The 20,070-nt window shown below is 41.8% G+C and overlaps 1 protein-coding gene across 4 annotated transcripts; it reads right to left on the reverse strand.

Moving 5' to 3' along the window:
• Positions 1-40: 40 nt before the first annotated feature.
• LOC118228763 (serine/threonine-protein kinase Nek9) lies at positions 41-18,992 on the reverse strand. 4 transcript variants are annotated; one of them, XM_035420183.1, is made up of 26 exons: positions 18,362-18,992; positions 17,815-18,074; positions 15,981-16,158; positions 15,537-15,592; positions 15,256-15,326; positions 15,056-15,161; positions 13,256-13,387; positions 12,731-12,841; positions 12,472-12,536; positions 12,188-12,238; positions 10,887-11,079; positions 10,115-10,259; positions 9,390-9,590; positions 8,093-8,139; positions 7,758-7,919; positions 6,760-6,777; positions 6,078-6,186; positions 5,700-5,861; positions 5,057-5,224; positions 4,664-4,723; positions 4,065-4,249; positions 3,758-3,916; positions 3,172-3,315; positions 2,868-2,996; positions 2,675-2,728; positions 41-2,594 (listed from the first exon to the last, which is right to left on the reverse strand). In XM_035420183.1, the coding sequence occupies exons 1-26, from the start codon at positions 18,387-18,389 to the stop codon at positions 2,448-2,450; spliced, it is 3,141 nt and encodes a 1,046-aa protein (XP_035276074.1). In that variant the 5' UTR covers positions 18,390-18,992; the 3' UTR covers positions 41-2,447. The 4 variants fall into 4 exon arrangements, with proteins under 4 accessions (XP_035276074.1, XP_035276066.1, XP_035276081.1 ...); XM_035420175.1 differs by having other exon boundaries at positions 3,172-3,318; XM_035420190.1 differs by lacking the exon at positions 6,760-6,777 and having other exon boundaries at positions 3,172-3,318.
• Between the last annotated feature and the right edge of the window lie 1,078 nt (positions 18,993-20,070).

Consider the following 20,070-nt stretch of genomic DNA (forward strand, 5'->3'; position numbering starts at 1 on the left):
CTACACCTGATATCCTTAAAATAAAAGCCAAACGAAAAACTGAGATCATTTCTTTATTTATATAAAGCATATCCAAGCAAAAATGACATCTGCACAGTTCAAATAAAGGTATAATATTGGACCAATCTACCATGGTGTAACATGATATCTAATTAAAAGTACATAACGTGTGTAGTTATATCCTGACAGCCAAAACAATTGCAGCCAAAATAAATACGTGAACCAAGCCACATTTTCTATAAATAACCATTATAAAAAGTAGATTATGTATTATTCAGGCAAAATCTTTTTTTTGTTTGCATATCATTCAGATTGTATCTTTGGTAAAAATAAAAATAAATAATAAAAATGTGCAAAGGCACTTGAGTCTAGGCACTTTGTCACTTACTTTCATGCAGTATCACAAATTAATTCTTTGGGTTTAAAAGGTCATATGATACCAAAACAAAAGAGCAACAGAGCATATATCTAGACGTTGCCACATTCTTGCCATTGTGATTCCACCATTGCAGCTTTCAGCAACATTAAAATATCAGGTTGAAAAGGAATAAAATGTTAGTATACCAGAAAACCATGATGAAATATAATAAGATTACAAATGTCAATCTACATTACAGTAATATTATGGGAAAAGTAAATTGTGATCAAATACATTAAAAAATAAAAAAACACCAATGACAAAGTATCAAGCTCAAATTGAGAGGCAGACAGTATTTTGATTAAAGCATGCTTTGATTTATATACCAAGTACAAGTATATCTGAGTGTTTGCTGACATTGGCAAAGTATGTCTGAGCTTATTAATGATTATTTCTACATTCAATGTTAATAGTCCGGAAATCAAAATACTACTAGATACAAGCATGTTCTAGTATGGTAAAAATTCTGTTGTTAAATTATTTATAAATGATACCTCATTTCTAAGTGATATTTCTAAATTATACCTGCATATGCATAAACTGACAATCAATCAAGTCATGATCATCTCTTCACCACCACATTAAACTGAACCTTCAAAAGGCAAGAACAGACTTTTTAAAAAATGTATTGATCAGTAGTTTGACTGATTGTCTGTCTCCTTGCACATGTAGCACACGGGAGCAAAGTCACACATTCTTTCCACATACCTTATGGTACAAATGCAGATTGCCTCAACATATTTTAGTGTTAATCTATCACAAAATATACTGATAAATTTTCTAATTCACTCACAACTACATTGCCAGAATATAAATTACATAGTTGAAATAAGATGAAGGCCACAAATGTTTCATGTATTTTTAAAAACTATATTGTTCAATCAGCAGATCACATATACTTGAAGATAATCTTATATTTCACTTATATAAAAGAAAATATTTAAGGGAGATTTTTAAAATATCCTGGGTATGTACTGAATAGCGTGTTGATCCAATATCTTGGAGGCTCATTGCCATAGATTTATAAGCCATTATCAACACATGGTGTGCATAACTTGCAAAGTTGAGGATTACTTTGTAAGGTACTATGACAGGAGAACAAGTCAAGCAGTGTCATTAATGTCAATGTTTTAAAGCAAAGGCCTGTATCCATACCATAAAAGGTTCCAGAATCTTACTCTAGCTATACAGACAACCATGACAGACACACACAAATCCTGTAACACAAGACTGCAAAGCAGCAAGCACCAAATAGGCAGGTGCAAAGGTCATGCATATCATACGATCAATACTGTGAGTAGACTAACCATGAGTCCCCTGCCTTCTGAGTGAAGGATGAGTTTCATACGTAACAGGAGTTGCCAAGAACCGTTGTTTTGTCACCACTAAAGCCCTTTGTGGACAAGTTTTTTCATGTTTTGTTTTTTCTAGGAGTAGGTGGTCAATGCAGAATACAAGCAAACAGTCCATCCTGTTTACAATTACTTTATCACTCTCAAACAGACAGTTAATAAAGTTGTCTTCATCTGACTTATGGACAGAGAGGTTATAAACTACAAAATTCAACGTATTAAGATAGTTTTCATACTTGCAGAACAGAGTACTTATAATTATAATACTGTACTACTACTGACAACACACAAGGAATGAAACAGGCTTTCTGCTTGATGAGATGACTGATCTGTCGATGTGTTTCTGCCCAAATGTCTATGATTCTCAGTGAGTAGAAATGTCAAGCTGTGTTAGAAATGTCTTTAGTTAGACAATGCACCACTTCTCCCATCTGAAAATTATCTTCACTTTCAACTTCCTGGCATGCACTAGCCCAGTATATCAGTGAGATCCAAAGTCCCATGTGATTGGCTGGTGAGCAGCTCTCCACCAATCATGTCCAAGCCACTTTCTGTCTGCAGTGGGAACCCACGCTAGGAAACCAGCCTTTCGCATGTGAACACATATGATTGGACAGGACCAGCATAACTTAACGAACGTGCACCAGGTAGGACAGGTGCAGAACCTTGCTCACTGACTAGTTTCCTGCAGCACTGTCCCCATCACAGTTGGTAGCTCCTCCCTCCTTAGGAGTGTTGCTGTTCATCTGAGTTCCTTTTCCATGCAGCGTCAGTCCCTCCATTGCCCTCCAGAGCTTCTCATTCTCTTTCTGCATATCAGTGACCTGCATCAAAGAGACAGAATTTGTCATTGCCCCACCCTAATGCGATGGTTGAGTCTTGTCAAGCCAGGATTTCAGTGTACCTGTTTCTGTAACACCCGAATCATTTGTTCCTGGTGGCTCACCGTCTCTCTCAGCTGGAACAGAGGAGAAAATAAAAAATGAATGGAGTGAACTGAAATGAGGACAGAAGTTTACCAAAGTTATACTGAAGTTGACTTCTTTTAAAGAGGCGTCCAGAATCCTTGCGAAAGAGCCGTGATGCGGGTGGCTCACCTGGTTCAGCTCGCTGCTCGTTGCCCAGCAGCCAGTGCAGTCCGGCAGCACCATCTGCTGCCCACTGCACTTCTTACAGGCTGCTGCCTCCTCAACTCCATTCACCCTGTCAGAGCCTACATGCACTGTCTTCAGGGACATAGCACACTACATTAGCACATACAATACTATATTACCAAGGAGATTATGCTGCATTATAGGAGCGCATTACAGTACTGAATGAAGCATACCACATTATTGAGAGGAGCACAACACATTACCAAGAGGTGTACACAGCACTACCAAGAGAAGCGGATTATATTACCGAGTGACCCTTCTGTGTAACAGCGGCGGCTGCAGCCTTTAGCTCCTTCAGCTCGTTGTGGGGCAGTGTGGCGTTTTCCGAGTAGGCAGAAGCAAGTGGTCCAGACATTGAGTCCAGGGAGTTGTCTGGCATCGGGATGAACTCCTGCTGTCAGGGAAGTGAGAATCTGTTTAAAATGACAATTACCGAATCCAGCAGTTTTAACAACCAACACCATAGTTTACTGTTCGGCATGTAAAACAGATTTATTTGATTTAATTTATCAAAGATATCAACGGTCAATTAAATCACTAAATTCTTTGATAGGCAGTGCAACCTGTTGGATCAACATTTATTAAAATGAAAAAATTCAGATTAAAATTGAGATTCATAACGTTACGCCAAGTATAACATTTTTAATTAAAAGACAAAGGTTCAACTACCTTAAAAAACAATGAATGAATGTACATACATGGACAAGTTACAGTAACAAAAGAAATGGATGAAAGAAGATATGAAACCAAGGCTTGTTTCTCCCAAGTTAATCTCAAGAACCCCTAAAACAAAGTTCACAAGCCAAAAGACCAAGAGAAGCAGATGACATTACCGAGAGATCCTTCTCTGCTGCAGCGGCTGCTGCAGCCTTCAGCTCCTTTAGCTCATCGTAGGGCAGTGTGGCGCTTTCTGAGAAGGTGGAAGCAGGCGGCCCAGACGTTGAGTCCAGGCAGGTGCCTGGCATCGGAATGAACTCCGCATCCTGCAGCTCCTGGATGGTGAGGGAGAGAGACAGAGAATCAATCGTACATATTTTACTGCTTAAAGTGGAGCTGCCAATCATTTTCACAACTAATGAAAGCTCAGCCGGATGAGGACTCAGATGTAAGAGTTTTCCGTGGCGCGACTGCGGCACCGACCTTGCGCAGCCAGATGGGGCAGGAGCTGGCATCAGTGCTGCTCTGCTCTGACATCATGGGCATCTCTAACCAGCGTTCCTCTGTGTCAGCCTCCACAGTGCCGCCTGAGCCCCCGTCCTGCAGGCCCACCTCGGAGGCCTGCTCCAGCTCCAGGTCCACCGTGGAGGTGGAGCCCTGGCCCAGCCCTAAAGATGAACACACAAGAGGCAGTCTTTACAGTATATTCTATAAACTGCATGAAAGCAGAGAGTCTTATACCTCACCTCCAGGGACATTACACATCAGCAAGGGAGTGGTGCCCATAAGCCAGTGGAAATTGCTTTGAGATGCATGTAAGATGAGGGCTAACTAACCAAGGTAGCCTCATCCATTTCACTCATGGCCACAGATATGATTTACTCCCCAAGCACAAATGCTGTGGGAAAGTATAATTTATCAGCTGGGAGACAGCCGGCTGCAGTAGTCCCTCAACAGCACACATCATCCCAGAGACTCATCTACTCGTCCCCAATTCTACTGTCCACCATAGCCCATTAGGAAATTAAGTGGAAATAGAAATCATATTAAAAGCGCAGATATACAATCCTAATTTTACTTACCACTGCCAATTGACAAGCCGCTGCTATTAGAACGGATGGTCTTGGAGTTGAGAACCTTTTCTGTAAAGCAGGTCAAGAGGGATGGGGTGAAAGAGATTATATTTTAGCTAGGGTTCAAAATGCTAGTTTCAGCGCAACTCATGCCTCCATGTTTCAGCGAATGTCCATGGATCAACCCTATCACCGACCAATTCTTGACATAGACAGCTGTATACAAAACATGTCCAAGTATTGTTCCTATGCCTTGATCGTATAAATATAATGAGCACTTCAGGAAAGACACCTATCTTCACTGAAGCACTTCAAAAACAAACACAGTTTTATACAAACCAGGTCCATATATCCTGCTATGAAAATACTATGCATAATCTATTGCAGTGGAGACTGACTCACCTACAATTAGAATGGTGTGCCAACCCTTACAAGACAGGTCTGGAACATGGTGTAGACAGCCAAAAATTGGGCGGGGCAGGGCAGGGCACACCTCTGAACCAAAGTGCTTGTCAGCTGGCATTCCCAAACGACCATTACCAGCATTTCCCCAAGCAAAGATCTGATTGTCTGAGAATGGAGGGGAAAAATGAGATGGAGATAGATGGAGAGACAGAATGAGGGAAATGATGATATAGAAAGAACAAGAGGGGGAGAGAGTGAATGAAGAAGAAAGAGGGAAAGAGAAAAAGTGAGAAGGAAAGCCAGCAAGAGAGAGTGCAAAAGAGACAAACAAAGCAATTAACCAATCTGCTCACACAGCATCCAATGAACAGGACCAGACAGACTAGTTCAAGATGATTTGCCTTGATAAGTATTATAAGTATTAGCCAGTCATGAATCACACAATCAGTCAAACAATAGGTCGATGTGCATTAAATTTCCCCATTCATTTCCCCTTCGACACTACACTGTCCTCCAACATCCAAAAATAAAATCCAAAATTGGTTTTCTGACCCTTTCTTTCCCTGAGGACAGTTCCAGGACACACAAAAAAAAGAGAAGAATGAGGTCAAAAATTTAGTAAAATATCCTCCAGACTCACCCTCTGTGGCAGCAATGGTGAAGCCATCTCCACAGGACACCTTGGTGACCACCTTGCCTCCAAAGGGCCCCACAAGCAGGTTGACCCCCGAGTGCTTCTTGAAGTCCTTCACGCCCAGCTGCCCGTACTTGTTACAGCCGAAGGTCAGAAGCCTGCCACGTTCTGCAAGCCGCAGAGACAGCCAGTGAAGAAATCAGCACAGAACAAGGTATACCTCCGTACCATCCACTGAAGTATAAATAAAATGACTGTGTTAAAGTTGGCACCCAAAACAGGGTCAAAACTCTAATTTAATTCTTTGTCCCTTGGTGACTCATGCTTGGCATTCTGCGTACGGTCTTGAGCGCAGTATGAGGGCCATAGAGTGAACCTGCTCACCATCAATGGCTGCAGTGTGAGTTTTGCCCGGAGCAATGGTGCAGATTTTGTAGCGAGCCAGCAGTTTGACCAGGGTGAGCGAGGTGGTGTAGGGGATTCCTTGGTATGCCTAATAGTGGGAAAGGCAGGACAAAGGCAGGGTCAAGCAAAGGCACCATGAACAGTGAGGAATAACTGCTTTAAAGCACATCTTATCTGTTCATCATCTCAGCAAGAAAACACACCATTCTCACAAAAATTGTTGATTAAAACAACTTTATAACAAATTAAAAAGGATGTTATAATTATGCTGGATTATGATTAAAACAGTATTGCTTTGATTTAGAAGAGAAAGGAGATTATGGCCAAAAAAGATGCCCTTGCTCCTCATACTAAAACTGTTTTAGTTATATTGCATCAAAACAAGAGTCCACAGCAGTACTTTTATTGGCCTGATGAAAACTCATTTGAATGCAATGTATTTATCTTTGTTTTATTTATCATGTCTCCAAGCAATAGTTGTCATGGAAGGAAGCTGGTACCGAAGTCCAGGACATAAATCAAGACTAAACACTCTTTGGGACCCCTTAAATGGGCAAGTGCTCCAGCAGAAGCCCCAGTAATAATTCACATTGTCGTAATTTTAGAAAAACATTCCACGCCAGACAAAGCTTGCACTAGCTCCAATGTGGGCAAGACTTACCTCTGTACTTTCATCCCTCTGAGGCACACAGCAAAAATAAAAACAGAATTACTGTGGAGCTCTTCAGCCAGAAGTACCACATGCTATGCCATTCTATGCTATGATTAAACCATTTTAATTAAGTAGCAACCAAATTGGTTACACATCATGTTTAAGAGTACAACACCAGTCAAAAGAAACTACTCTCGCAAACCAATAGCTTTATGCTGCCAAACTGTACTATGATACCATCTAATATTCAAGATGTCACCCTTAGATGTAATTAAGGCTTCATACCTTGGAATGCTGTTCAACAAGTTTTAAAGCAGTCCAGAACTTATATAACAAAGTTACCATTTGGTCTGAAAGGTTCGCAGCCAAATTTTAAGTCTGGTGAAATCTTAAACACACCAACTTACTGCTAGAACAGTGACACGTTTATCAAACTAGAATCATCCTGTTATCCTCTGCATACCTTAAAATGGAACCTTAACAGCACTGGACAAAATAAAGTTCTCCTGCTGATATTCACTTCTCCATGTTCTGCGTAATTCGCTGATGCCTAGACCATCAGTTAAACTTGGCACAATACCTCCTTACTGCCTATCTGTCATCCATATGCAATCTGAGACAACCACTCGGCTTCAATTAAGAAGTTTCAGAATTATCAGGGAAAGGAACACTTATCTGCCCTTAAGAGGATTCCACAAAACACCTTCACTCCTATACAACTGCCTTCCACTCAATTTCGTTTGTAAATTGGAAGTTCAACAGAAAGACAATTTAACTTTATTCTGTTAAAGAGTGATGCTCAACATGCATACCAACACTAATTTTAATGCTCTGCCCTTAATAAACATAACAGCAAACCAAATAAACATTTCTCTACATTGTGGTGCCATTCATGCCAGACTTTGAAACCAGTGGCAAACCAGAAAACAAAACACAGAGCTGCTTGTGGGGGTCTTTTTTTCTTGTTCTTTTTTTACACAGGAAAGTTCAGCGGTCCACAACGATACCTCTCCAGAATGGTTCTTGATACCAGAGATGCCCTGGGTCAGACCCAGCTTGTTGAGTTCATTGTTCCCACAAGCCAGTATTTTCCCGGACTCGGTCAGGAGGAAGGTTCCGTCACTGCCACAGTGCACCGAGGCGATGGTTGCCCCTTTGGGCACTTCCACCTGCAGACAGGAGTAACAAGGGATACAGTCCTCAAACAATGTGCCCTTTCATTACCTTCATTTTATTTTACTGATGATACATTCAGTCGTTACAGTTCGGTAAACATTTCCAAACAAGAGGCTTCAAACTTTAAAAAAAAAAAAAAAAAAACAGAAAGAAAGAGTGCTAGCACCTGCATCGGGGAGGCAACATCATCCTCGGAGTCCAGCCCAAGTCGACCTTAAAGGAGAAAAAACATTACATATGGGAGCAAGCCTAGCCAAGGAAGTTCAGTGAGGTCAGACACAAGGTTGCAAGAACGGTGGCCATTGAGGCAGGATGTGTGTGGCTAACTGAGCAAGGTACAATCAGAGATCGTAGAGGGACCTCCACATGAGCGTAGTGGAACAATGGAACAGGGAGAGAAGGCTGGAGAGATACAGCCAGATAGACGGAATCATGGTGATATTGTCAGAGAAGTGGGATTCGTCAGAAAACTTGGTTGGGTTGGTGTACAATCAGAAATGTTAGGCTTGATATCTTTGTCTGGAATCAAATCCTGACCCTGCAGAGTGGCCAGCAACCCAGCAATGCAGAGAATTATTTGCCATAGCATTGCCCAGCCAGTGGGGAGCTCCCTGCCTCTTTGCACTAGAGCTCTGTAACTAAAATCACAGCCCTAGCCGTCTAAGAACTGCTGGCTTTCCACCCTCCCTTTACCTAGGAGTCAGGTGTGAATACAGTCTAACCAATCAGTAGCACTAATTGTTCAGTTAATTACCTGGGAAAAAGAAAACCAGGGCTGGATTTGGATTTGAGGTCCAGATTTGAGTATCTGTGCACTAGAGGGTCTCCGCATATCTGCCTGCACTAGCTGCAGAAATGGTGCAACCCTCCAGTGTAATGATCACTCTGTTCAGCTGCTGGACTGCTGAGTGTAAAGAAAAGAAGGGCTTTCTGAAAGACACTCAAGCTAGTCTGCGTTCTCACAAATGGACACAGGATGTGGTAGCCATAAGATTAGTCTGAAGATACAATTGGGAAGTGAGCAAAAACCAGGCCTGAACCCCCAAATAGCAAACACATGAGCTAAAAAAAAAAACTCTCCAGTGAGGAGAAAAACCCTCAAATGACAGTGAGAAAAAACTCCCCTAAGGGAAGAAATCTTGAGAGGAACACCAGCTATAGAGGGGGAGGCCATCCTCCACTGGCTGGCCTGGTGTAAAGCAGTAATAGAATGGTAGAATGGATGTAACAGAAGGGATCTATCTCAGCAAATAGAATTGGTTGAGCAGGTTACAGCTGAGGTAATAGCTGGAGTAGCTGAACTAGATGGAACAGGAAAAGTAGCTGGAATAGTTGAAGTGGAGGGAATAAGAAAGGTGCTCCAGAAAGAAAGAAATCAGCTGGGTTAGTGAGATGCATTGGGAGAAGCTGGGTGAGGTATGCTGACAGAGCTGAGCTGGCTACCAGTCCACGCCGATACTTGCCATGTTCCCCGCAGCCCCAGGAGAAGACGTCTCTATCCTGAGTCAGCACAACCACGTGGTTGTCCCCGCAGCACACCTGTCTGACCGGCCGCTCCAGGAAGAACTCCAGCAGTACCGGCTCCAGGACCTCCATGCCCAGCTCGTTGTCCACTCCAATGCAGCCGTAATAGTCAGACCCAAACATGTACATCTGGTCCTCATCTGGGAATGGGGTTGCCACACAACAAAGTCAGAGATTAACCACTTCGCATGGTTAATTTGCCTAATTGTATATGCTCAAGACATACAAATATTCAGGAATAAGGGATTCAAATCTGCTAAGCAGAAGCCATGGCAGCAGAATATTGTGATTAAATTGTGCAATGGGGTCCTCATATAGTGTATCCAGTGGAGGCAATTGTTCTCAACAGTGAACCAACTCTTGACCATGCCAGTGCAAACCGTTTAAGGGAGTCCCACAGGGCATTGTATGATCAAGCATAAAGTCACCCACGGAAGGAGGGATCTGGAAGGCAGGGAATTCCAAACACTTCAATGCCTGGATGATTGGACACCTGCAAATGGCCCATTCCAACTGCTACAGCTCACGAGGACACACCTTCAAGTGTTGTCCTTCAAAAGGATAGCATACAGTCCAGCGTGTCCCAAAACTGAATGGATTAAATCAGCCTGGCTCTGCAGTCATAGTATTCCCATAGTTCAAAATCTCTACAAGCCCAACTCACCCGTGACACAGGCAGTGAAATCAGCTCCACACGCCACCTGTCGGATGGCCTTGCCCTGGAGCTTCTCCACCCTGCGCGGCTGTCGGTAAGAGGCCTGGTCCCCGTGGCCCAGTTGGCCCACCATTTTTGCCCCGCCCTGAACACTCTATCCACAGGAAAGAGAGTCTTCACCAATGGAAGAACAGCTTAGGTCACACTGTCCCCTCCCTCCATCAACACACAAACTACGTTCTGCTATATGTCCAAGATGCAACTGAAAACCCCTAGCCAAAAACACAACAAACAGAATGGTGCCGGATACAAGGTATTATTTATGTCCTCTACAAAGTAATTATTTACTTGAGAATTACAGGGTTCTAGCTGCCCTTTCTACAGTTCTGACATGCTGAGCTTTAATATGTTCTTGTCAGTTCATTGGTTTTATCAGTTAGAACTTCCTAAAAACCGTAATTACACCTGGATTAAAATTTTTTGACATTTTTTAATATCACACACAAGTAAAGAACTGTAAATAAATACAACTCATTTTCGGCAAAAATGTCGTTCTCACAACACTCAATGCTCTGACAGATGTTACCATGCCAACATGAGACGAATGTTCCAACCCCTTCACTATGCTATGATTACGAGAGGAACATTCATTGCCTAAGACTTCAAGACAGACAGCTGTAAATCCTTCCTACCTCATAAAATAGGCTCAGCATTTAACACCCACATTGACACTTAACGCCGTTATCATGTGGAGCTCCCCATGCAGCAGCTTGGTACTCACAGCCCATGTGTACAGCTCCTTCTCCACAGTAACCACTGCAAAGTGCGTCTCCCCGGCACAGACATGCTGGGCGCTGCTACCTCCTTTGAAAGCATCCAACTTCTGGGGGGTAAACTTCCCCCCACCCCAGAAATATAACTCCCTGGAGCGTGTGGTCACCACAGCAACAGGGGTCTCGGTCACTGTACTCAACCTGGAATAAAAAACATTTAGGAAAATATGACACACACACACACACACACACACAAAGTAAAATGTGTAAAAACAAATTTTTTTAAACCCATCACAAGCACTACGCTCTAAAGTGTTCATGAAGCCATAAGATAAATACATATTTACTTTTTCCAAATTTATAAGTGGGAAAATAATACAATATCCTTTTGACATTAAGTATTTCTGAACAGCTGGAGAATAGGGTGTGATCCTTCTGTAATGAACATTCACTCCTGCACTTTGATACGAACTAGTGTTTCTCGAGCTAGTTAACCAGAACACTGAAAACCGTATGAAAAAGGACACTAAAACCAACCAAATCAGCACTAGGATATGAGCTCAACTCTCAATCCCAGTGACAGGACCATTACCACCTCCACCTGTAGAATGGGATCTGAAGCCATTGTTGGCTGTCTGGATAGCCAGACACTAGGTTAGCAAGCAGTTGATATCTGGCAACTCACTTTGCCATCAAGCCTTCTCCCACAAGTTCTACAGCTTATAAGCTCCACTTTCTGGCAATGAAGTTATGCCATGGTATCTTTTTGAACCTTAGGGATGTTATTTAACTACGAGCCCTGCATGACCCAACCTAGGCTAATTATTCCATCTGAGCAACAATGTGTTCTTCCCTGCAAAATTATATAATTTACTTATACATTACTTTTGTAAAAAAGTAATGTACAAGTAACATATATTATTATAATTATTACTTATATATACATTAATTTTGCAAACAAGCCATGATGTCCAAACAGAACCTACGGTGGTCTATACTGGCAAAGTGACAAGCACAGATGAAAACATAGATTTTATTCTGTAAAAATATACTATTTAAAATATTAACAAAATAACAAATTATTAATATCAAAGTATGTATTTTATGTGGTTTTCAATGTGCAATATAACTATAAAAAATGTATTGCACAGGGTCTTGTTGGAGCCTACAACTACAATGCAAGCTTCTAACATGTTTTTGCATGGTGTTCATCTGTGTATGGGCATTCAAAACCAATACTGGGCAGTTGGAGGACTATGTTTAGAAAACAAGCAAAATGCATTTCTTCCCAATCTACAGACGGACACACCTTGGTTTTTTGTTGGCAGAGTTCAGCAGTGCAACCTTCTCCTCCAGCTCCCTGAAACAGACAGACCCAGAGATATATAAAGATTTCCATTTCCATCCAGTGAGTAAGTGGGAAATCACTTCGCACTGTCAGTAAGCATGAATGGCTTGCATTTTGCACTCTGACCAGGTCTGCTCAAGTAACACAAATGCAAGCTCCATCAAATTTGGCGGTAAGGTTACTCCATTCTTGCCCTCAACCACTAACATCCCTGCCTGTCTGTCTTTACTTTCACCTATACTCACTGCCTTCGACAGGACAGGATGGGCTGATCCAAAATCTGATCTGCTGTGGGCCTCTTTTCTGGTTCCTGCAACAATTACACATGCATACATTATTATGTGAACCACCATTGTCTCTTAATGTAGTGAATACATTTTTAAAAAACTTTGGATGACATTGTAATTATACATTTAGTAATTTCACACAACAAAAATGTATCCTATCTATGGGTCTCCCCTGGAGCTTCACTCTCCATGACCTCTGACCCCTAGTTCCACTCACCTGATCGAGACACTCATACACCAGCTTGATAAGCTCAGAGGAGTACACGTCTGAATTCACTTCCATGGTCCAGTTCCCCTGCACGATCTTTACACACAGGTTCAGGGGGTTCTGCATGAAAACAGGACAGCAATTTGACTATTTGGGAATGAAATTCAATGCTGCACAACTTGCTTTGTGTGTATGCCATAGGATCAGTCCATAGTTTTAAAACAATGGGCAAGACTTATGCATTTGCATGCCATTAATGTATAATTATTAGCTTAGATAAAATTGGAATAGAGGATAAACTGCCAAGTTCAAACACAACAGTCCTACCAATGTTTGGGCAACAAAAATAGAAATAAATAACAGTCAGTACAACAAAAATGCTTAGTAAATTAATTCTAATTTCAAAAGCAAGAACACTAACCCAAAAGAAATGAACAGAAGGTTTTAAAACCTTTTACATTTTAAACTGTTCTAGATCTTAAGAGAAAACAAGTAATACTACAGGGCAATCCCTGAGAACTTAAAGCACTGTACCGTAGCTTCAAATGTCCTAGTGAGGGTTAGTAGCTCAAAGAGGACACATCCCATTGCCCAGATGTCTGACTTGAAGCTGTACTTCACTCCTTGGCAGAGCTCCGGAGACATGTAGTACGGGGTCCCCACAAACTAGATCCAAAAAAACAGAACACACTGAACTCACATGGCTGTCAAAATGTAGACCTCTGCCTATTAAGCAGTAGGCAGAAATAAATCCTAAATTAAAAACTTTATTTAAAAGGCAGCATACTTGTAACTTGGATCCCATAATCCTCAGAACTTTAAACCTATATTTTAAAATCATTTTTTTTCTTCACAATTTTTAAATTCATTTATATTTTTCCCCTAACTGAACACACATTTGACTGCGAAACTACATCAAAGGTTAATTATGATAATCATTACTATAGATTCAAATGGCAGTTACCAGTGAGAAGTGTAAATAATGAGGGTGAAAATCTCATGAGAAGCATTTCATTCCATACCAGTCAGGGAAATGAGCCATATTTGCTCATTAGCGTATCAAGCGTATCAAAATTTTTTTAACGTTTGGTCAATCGAAGGGAGCATATTTCATCCTGCCTGCTACCTGTGTATGCGCGTCTGTGTGTGTGTATCACACTGGAGAGGTCTTATGCAAGTCTGTGCTTTCTGTTTTACAGGACACTGACTTGAATAACTGTAAAGGCCAGAGTTACGACAACACAGCAATTATGTCTGGAATTTACAAAGGCTTACAAGCATGTATCAAAGTGATCAATCTGTCTTGCGCTTTGCCTGCTGATGAAGGTTCTGTGTGGGTGGCCATTTAATGGTTCCACGTGGTTGTCTGCTTGGCAATACTTCTTGGTGTGTGTATTCCTCTTGGTCAATATTCCTCTCCTCTCCCACAGTAGCTCCTCTCCTCTCCTCCAATGACTTCTCTCCACTCCCAAAGCTCCTGTTCTGGCTTTTTTCTCCTCCCCTCTTTCCTCACCTCTCTCTATCTCTCGCTCTCTGTCTCTCTCACACAATGGGAGGTTATTGTCATTCCCTCAATGATGAATGTCTGATATTTAGCACTGACTGGTAGTGGTGTATCATTTGAAAATAGCTTGTATGTGTGGGTGGGGTGTAGGGGGGCCTCTACAAGTGTAGCTCAGGGGCCCATGGTTTCCAAAATCTGACCCTGCACACACATACACACACACACTCAAACAATGCACACAGTCTTGATAGTCTATATATAGCACACAAAGAAATGAGGGCCTCCTCTCCAGCTGTTCACCTAGACCTATTGGAGACAGGAATAGAACTCAGCCTGTGAAAGACAATCAAGTCAGGCCTCTGACCTGCCTCCCACTGCCAGTCCCACTCCTCCTGCCTTCCTTCGAGCCTGCCAGCAGTGGGCTTCCACAGTCATGTGTAACACACATCTGTGTCACCCAGCAGGCAGCTGGGGACCAAGCTACAAATAAAGTAGGCTTTCACAAGCACTGATTTTAAAAGGTCAGCCTGCCTTGTGACAGAAAGCAGCCTGACAGAAGTTCCATGAATGGACAATGGAATGTACCTATGGACAGTCCTCCGCAAGAATTTCAAAGGGCCAGGATTAATGAATGGAAGGGACACGTTGCCATGAAGCAACATACATAGCAGATCAGGACTACGAGACATTCTGAATCAGTGAAATCAAACATTAGTTACAGATCAATACACACATTTGGTTGAAAAACACAATACAGACACGACAGAGCTCAGAACTGAGATGCAGCCCAAAGAATGTACAAGTTTTCAAACACTAAAATGAACACTTACAGTCTCAGCCATGGAAAACTGTGAGCCTAGCTTCTTGGCCAGTCCATAATCACCCAACTTGATCAGGTTTGTTTTGGTGAGGAAGATATTGAGAGTCTTAATATCCCTAAGGCCAGAGAAAAGTGAGAGATCACACATAACGGAACTGTTTTCAGGTACACTGTGCAGGAAAGGAATTGTGGCCAGCAACATGGATTTACCTGTGAAGCACCCCAGCCTTGTGTATATGGGCCACTGCAGATGCAATCTGGTAGAGATACCATATAACAATCTGGCGGTATTGTGGAAATAAAAGTATATTAATTACCACAGACAAAGACGAAAGAAAAAATTTGACTGGAAGAAGGATAGCTCCAGACATCCTTGTAAGATTACTCAGCGGAGTTCATACAGAAAATGTACTAACTAGGCCTATGTGTGCAAATAATGTCATGTACTGTACTTTAACACTAATACCCAGTGACTTATTCCACTATTTTACCTCTTCTGTAAAAAGCCTCCCTTTCTGTTGATTGATTTTGTCATAAAGATTTCCACCTGAAAATAAAAAAACAGACCAATACAAATCATTGAAAAGGTTGAGAAACTGAATTGTACAGAAACTCAGCTGATATGCTGAGAGTCTACACACATTAAGTATACACACACGTTAATACACTAAGTACTTATATATGTACACGTATATACACATTCTTATTCATAAAATATTAATAGAGCCCATATGTCCTATCCTTTGTAAAAATAACATTAAACTACTTATCACAAACGTACGAAGCGCAAACTGCTGAGGTATAACAGAAAACCCACAAAGGTAGCAACAATATACATAACTGATTCTACAGAGCACAGCCTCTCTCCTGGAGATAACCCAAGCATGGCATTCCTAAACACACACGCTACACAGCACAGAACTGGACTGTCTCACCATTGCAGTACTCCAACTCAATCAGTAAGGTGTTCTTGTCCACGAAGTGGTTGAAGTAGGCTATTATGTTGTTGTGCTCCAGGATTGACAGAATGCTGATCTCATTCATGACATCTCTGCGCTCTCTTTCCGAGAGACAGTTCAGATCCACCTCTTTCCACACGACAAGTGAATTATCCTGCCAAGTGAAAAGCAGCGGCATTGCCACTGATGTTAATAAAACAATTCATTTCAGGAACCTCACACTCTTCCTGAAGAAGATCAGCCAATTCAGTGAACCTAGGCTCCCTAATCCCTATACTACAAATTCTGCCGGGAAACTGGATAACACTGAAGCCATAAAGTATTGCAGGCATAACATTTCCTAATTGTCACCTCTCAACAGCGGTGACCCCACTTTTCACTGGTGGGCAGATTTCTTGTCCTCATCATGATTGTGCAGATTCTCCATCTCTGTACTTGTAGTCCTGCCATATGTAGCAGAGTTCAGACATGAGTTAGCATCGGAATGACTGCAGCTGAATTTGATGTAGACTCCTGGAGAAGGAGTGTGATTAGTTATCTTGTCAGAGAACCCTGGTCTTTAGCTCAGAGGGCTCGTTAGATCTCTTACTGCACAGATAAGGAGGCAAGGGTCCAGGTAAAAAAAAAAAAAAAGCACAGTAAACCAACCCCTATTACACGAAGTAAACTCCTGAAGGGGTCATCTGTTGCCTAATCTTCAATCTGGATCCCAGCTGCTACCCATTGCCCTTTTCCAATTGCCTTTTCTTGTTTTTTGTGTGTCCCTCTCCACGGATGACTCTTTTGTGGTTCCCATGCATGTTGCACTTGAAAAGTGACTGATTGACTGTCTGGGTAACTACACACTTTGAGGAGGAATGCGTTCATTCACTTGAGTCAAGTTCCTCCCAAGGTTTCTTCCTGTGTGTTCCACCAAGAGAATGTTTCTTCCTTGCCAGTGAGGCTGGTAAGTTTATTTTTTTTTGTGGGGAAGAGAAGGTTTGGCCAGGGTCTGCTGTAAAGTGTACTGTGACAAATATTTTGTGAAATGCAGTGTATAAACTGAGGAACGCAATATCAAACCTTTCTTGGCGTTTCAGAATCCTGTTATAAATTTGCCACTGGTTACAAAATAAAATGGTGAATGACATATAACAACAAATCTGGTTCTCAAAGCGGAGTACAAAATGTGTTTTAATGTTGAACCAAAGCCATGGTCATCTTAATAAATTAACATACAAACAATAACAAACACTAGTTTTTTTAGACGTGATCTGTTAAGAGTCAACTGCACAGTTCATTCAGTATCCAGTACAAAAACCTCTCACTGAGGTTTGATGTCTGGTACCCATGAAGTCCATACAAACACTGTAATTTTGAAGTTTGGTGTTACATTACAAGTTTGGTGTGAACTGGAGAGAGTCAAAAGTGCTGTCGGTTTGTACCATGTGTATTGGAGCCTTAGTTCAGGCAAGATGGGAATGCCATGAATAGAAGATATTGGGCTCCTTGTTCCACCATATTGGCTAACATTCCACAAGTGTTTCCTCACATTTCAGTGCGCAAACGACAAATTCCAACCCTCATTTATAAAGATTTTAAAGGAGGCTATTCAATTTTCTGTATTCTTCACAATTAAAGTTCATTATACCCACGCACACAATAATAAAATAAAGACTGTGACTGGAATCACAAGTAAAATATACAATGATGTGTCCTCGAGCCTGTGATAGTGAAGGTATGAGAAAGTATAAACAAGCTACCTATCCTCCATAGCAACGGTCAACAAGAGTTTTAAAATATTATTTTTTTGTTAGTTAATGCTACTTACCTCTGTTCTTCTGTATAATGTGGCTTCGCCGAAAGCTCCCCTTCCCAAGATCCGGATAGGAATGTAATGCAATTTCTCTTCCACTCCACTGTAAGCCCCAGACGCCGATCGTCTATCACTGCTCGAAGATTCACTTCCAAAATCAGAGTTCAGAGAGCTATAGTGCCTTTCACAGTCTTCCAACGACATTTTGTATCTGTTATCGCGAATATCTCTATCGTAAATCCAAAAGACCTTTCTGGTGGTGTGGATCCAAAAACCTTCAAGGGAAGTTGAGCGATCACAAAATGTTTTCTGGACCTTCCAAACTACAATAACAGATCAACGCCTAACTTTATCTTTGAGCAACATTTTAGCCTGTCTTAAAATTGTTAAATATACTTCCAAAGATCCCTCTGATTACGTATTTGATTAATTGATACTGAGCTCGCGCGGGCACCCAACTTTGACTACCGTATCTAACTAGCTGGCAACTGTATCAGTTCTGCATACAGTCGTCATTATAATAGAAAAACAGTACCCCTCTTGCTTATTGCGTTGTACTCACTTTCTATTGAAACACAAGGCGTGTACATATTTAACGGACCTTCTGAAAATTTCCCTTTCAGTCGCTTTAGTTGGGAAACCTTAACGAGTCTTCTTTTTATATGGTCGCATTGAAAACAAATCTGAAGTTTTAGTTTTGCTAACTATTTTCTCTGTCAGCGCGCTGTTAAGGACTCCATCTTTATCCTGCGCAAGCTCAAGACCCGGAAATACTTTGCAACCGTGCACTACTACAGTTTTATGTTCTCAATGTTATAAAACTAAAGAAGGCTATGTAGTTCTTATATAGTTCTGTAAGACACCACCGTTGGTTGTAAATTAAATGTAATCTACTACACTCGACTACGAAAACGCTTTTTTAACTGTAGGCCTACACACTAGCCTATATGTCGTTTCTTGTAGCTTCCTGTTTGTAGAAACCTATTAAGTTAAGTAGGCTACAGTAAGCATGAAAGAGCCGTTTTTTTACAGTTATTTAAATATCGTGAATCATTGTTTATCCATATGACGCTGAAACTGACTTACACACGGCCACCAGATATGACAAACTACAGAAAATGTCGATCATATGTATTGCTGAGAAAGGCTTTCAATAGTGAATGAATAAAATTAGACCAAGAACCTTGTTTTCCTGTTAATGTAATTTGGCTCAATAGCGACAACTGCCGGATCTTTATATAAATACAGTAACACAATATTATAATCGTATTTCATCCAGCAGGAGGCAATAATTATCAAGCAAACTTGCGTTTAAAATTGCGTCAACGCAGTGTTGAATACATTTATTGAACCATATTTCACAATTTAACCGTTATTTAACAATTTTTGCCCTTACATAAAAAAATCAAAAGTCTGGGTCCCACTGTATCGCGCAGGCTGCACTGCAACGTCTATTCACAGGCGCGATCCCACTACTGAGCGGCACGGGGGCTTTGACCTGCTCCGTTTCCGACCTGGGCCGGTTCACTCCTCCTTAGGCGACCTGGTGGTATCGGGCTCCACCAGGAGCACCATATCGATACCGAACTTAGTGCGGACACCCGATCGACATAGTCCGCAGCAGCTCAGAACTCCTGAGCTCAAGCAATCCGCCAGCCTCAGCCTCCCAGTAGCTTGGATTACAGGCGCACGCCACCGCGCCCGGCGAGCGAGAAGTAAGATTTTTGAGGTTTTGAGTAGCCTATGGCGGGTGATTTAGTGTCAGAATGTTTATATAAATAGTCACACAATATTATATTTAGATTTCATCCAGCAGGAGGCAATACTTACCAACCAAAATTGCATCAACGCGGCGTTGAATACATTTATTGAACCATATTTCACAATCTAACCGTTATTTAACTGTTTTTGCCCTTACTTAAAAAATGTCAAAAGACTGGGTCCCACTATATTGCTCAGGCTGCACTGCAGCGTCTATTCACAGGCGCAATCCCACTACTGAGCGGCACGGGGGCTTTGACCTGCTCCGTTTCCGACCTGGGCCGGTTCACCACTCCTTAGGCGACCTGGTGGTCCCGGGCTCCCGGGCTCCCCCAAGAGTACCATATCGATACCGAACTTAGTGCGGACACCCGATCGACATAGTCCGCAGCAGCTCAGAACTCCTGAGCTCAAGCAATCCGCCAGCCTCAACCTCCCAGTAGCTACGATTACAGGCGCACGCCACCGCGCCCGGCGAGAGTAAAGTAAGATTTTTGAGGATTTGTGTAT

The sequence above is a fragment of the Anguilla anguilla genome, chromosome 1, assembly GCF_013347855.1.
Source record: "Anguilla anguilla isolate fAngAng1 chromosome 1, fAngAng1.pri, whole genome shotgun sequence".
Lineage (NCBI taxonomy): Eukaryota > Metazoa > Chordata > Actinopteri > Anguilliformes > Anguillidae > Anguilla > Anguilla anguilla.

Bases quoted from the DNA above. Each gene is read 5' to 3' on its own strand.
- LOC118228763 (XM_035420175.1), bottom strand. From the start codon at position 18,389: ATGTACACGCCTTGTGTTTCAATAGAAA. The intron at 8,140-9,389 runs GCAAGTATCGGC...TTCTCCTTTAAG, and splicing joins CTGGGGCTGCGGGGAACATG to GTCGACTTGGGCTGGACTCC. The intron at 2,729-2,867 runs GTGAGCCACCCG...CCTCTGTTCCAG, and splicing joins CGAGCAGCGAGCTGAACCAG to CTGAGAGAGACGGTGAGCCA.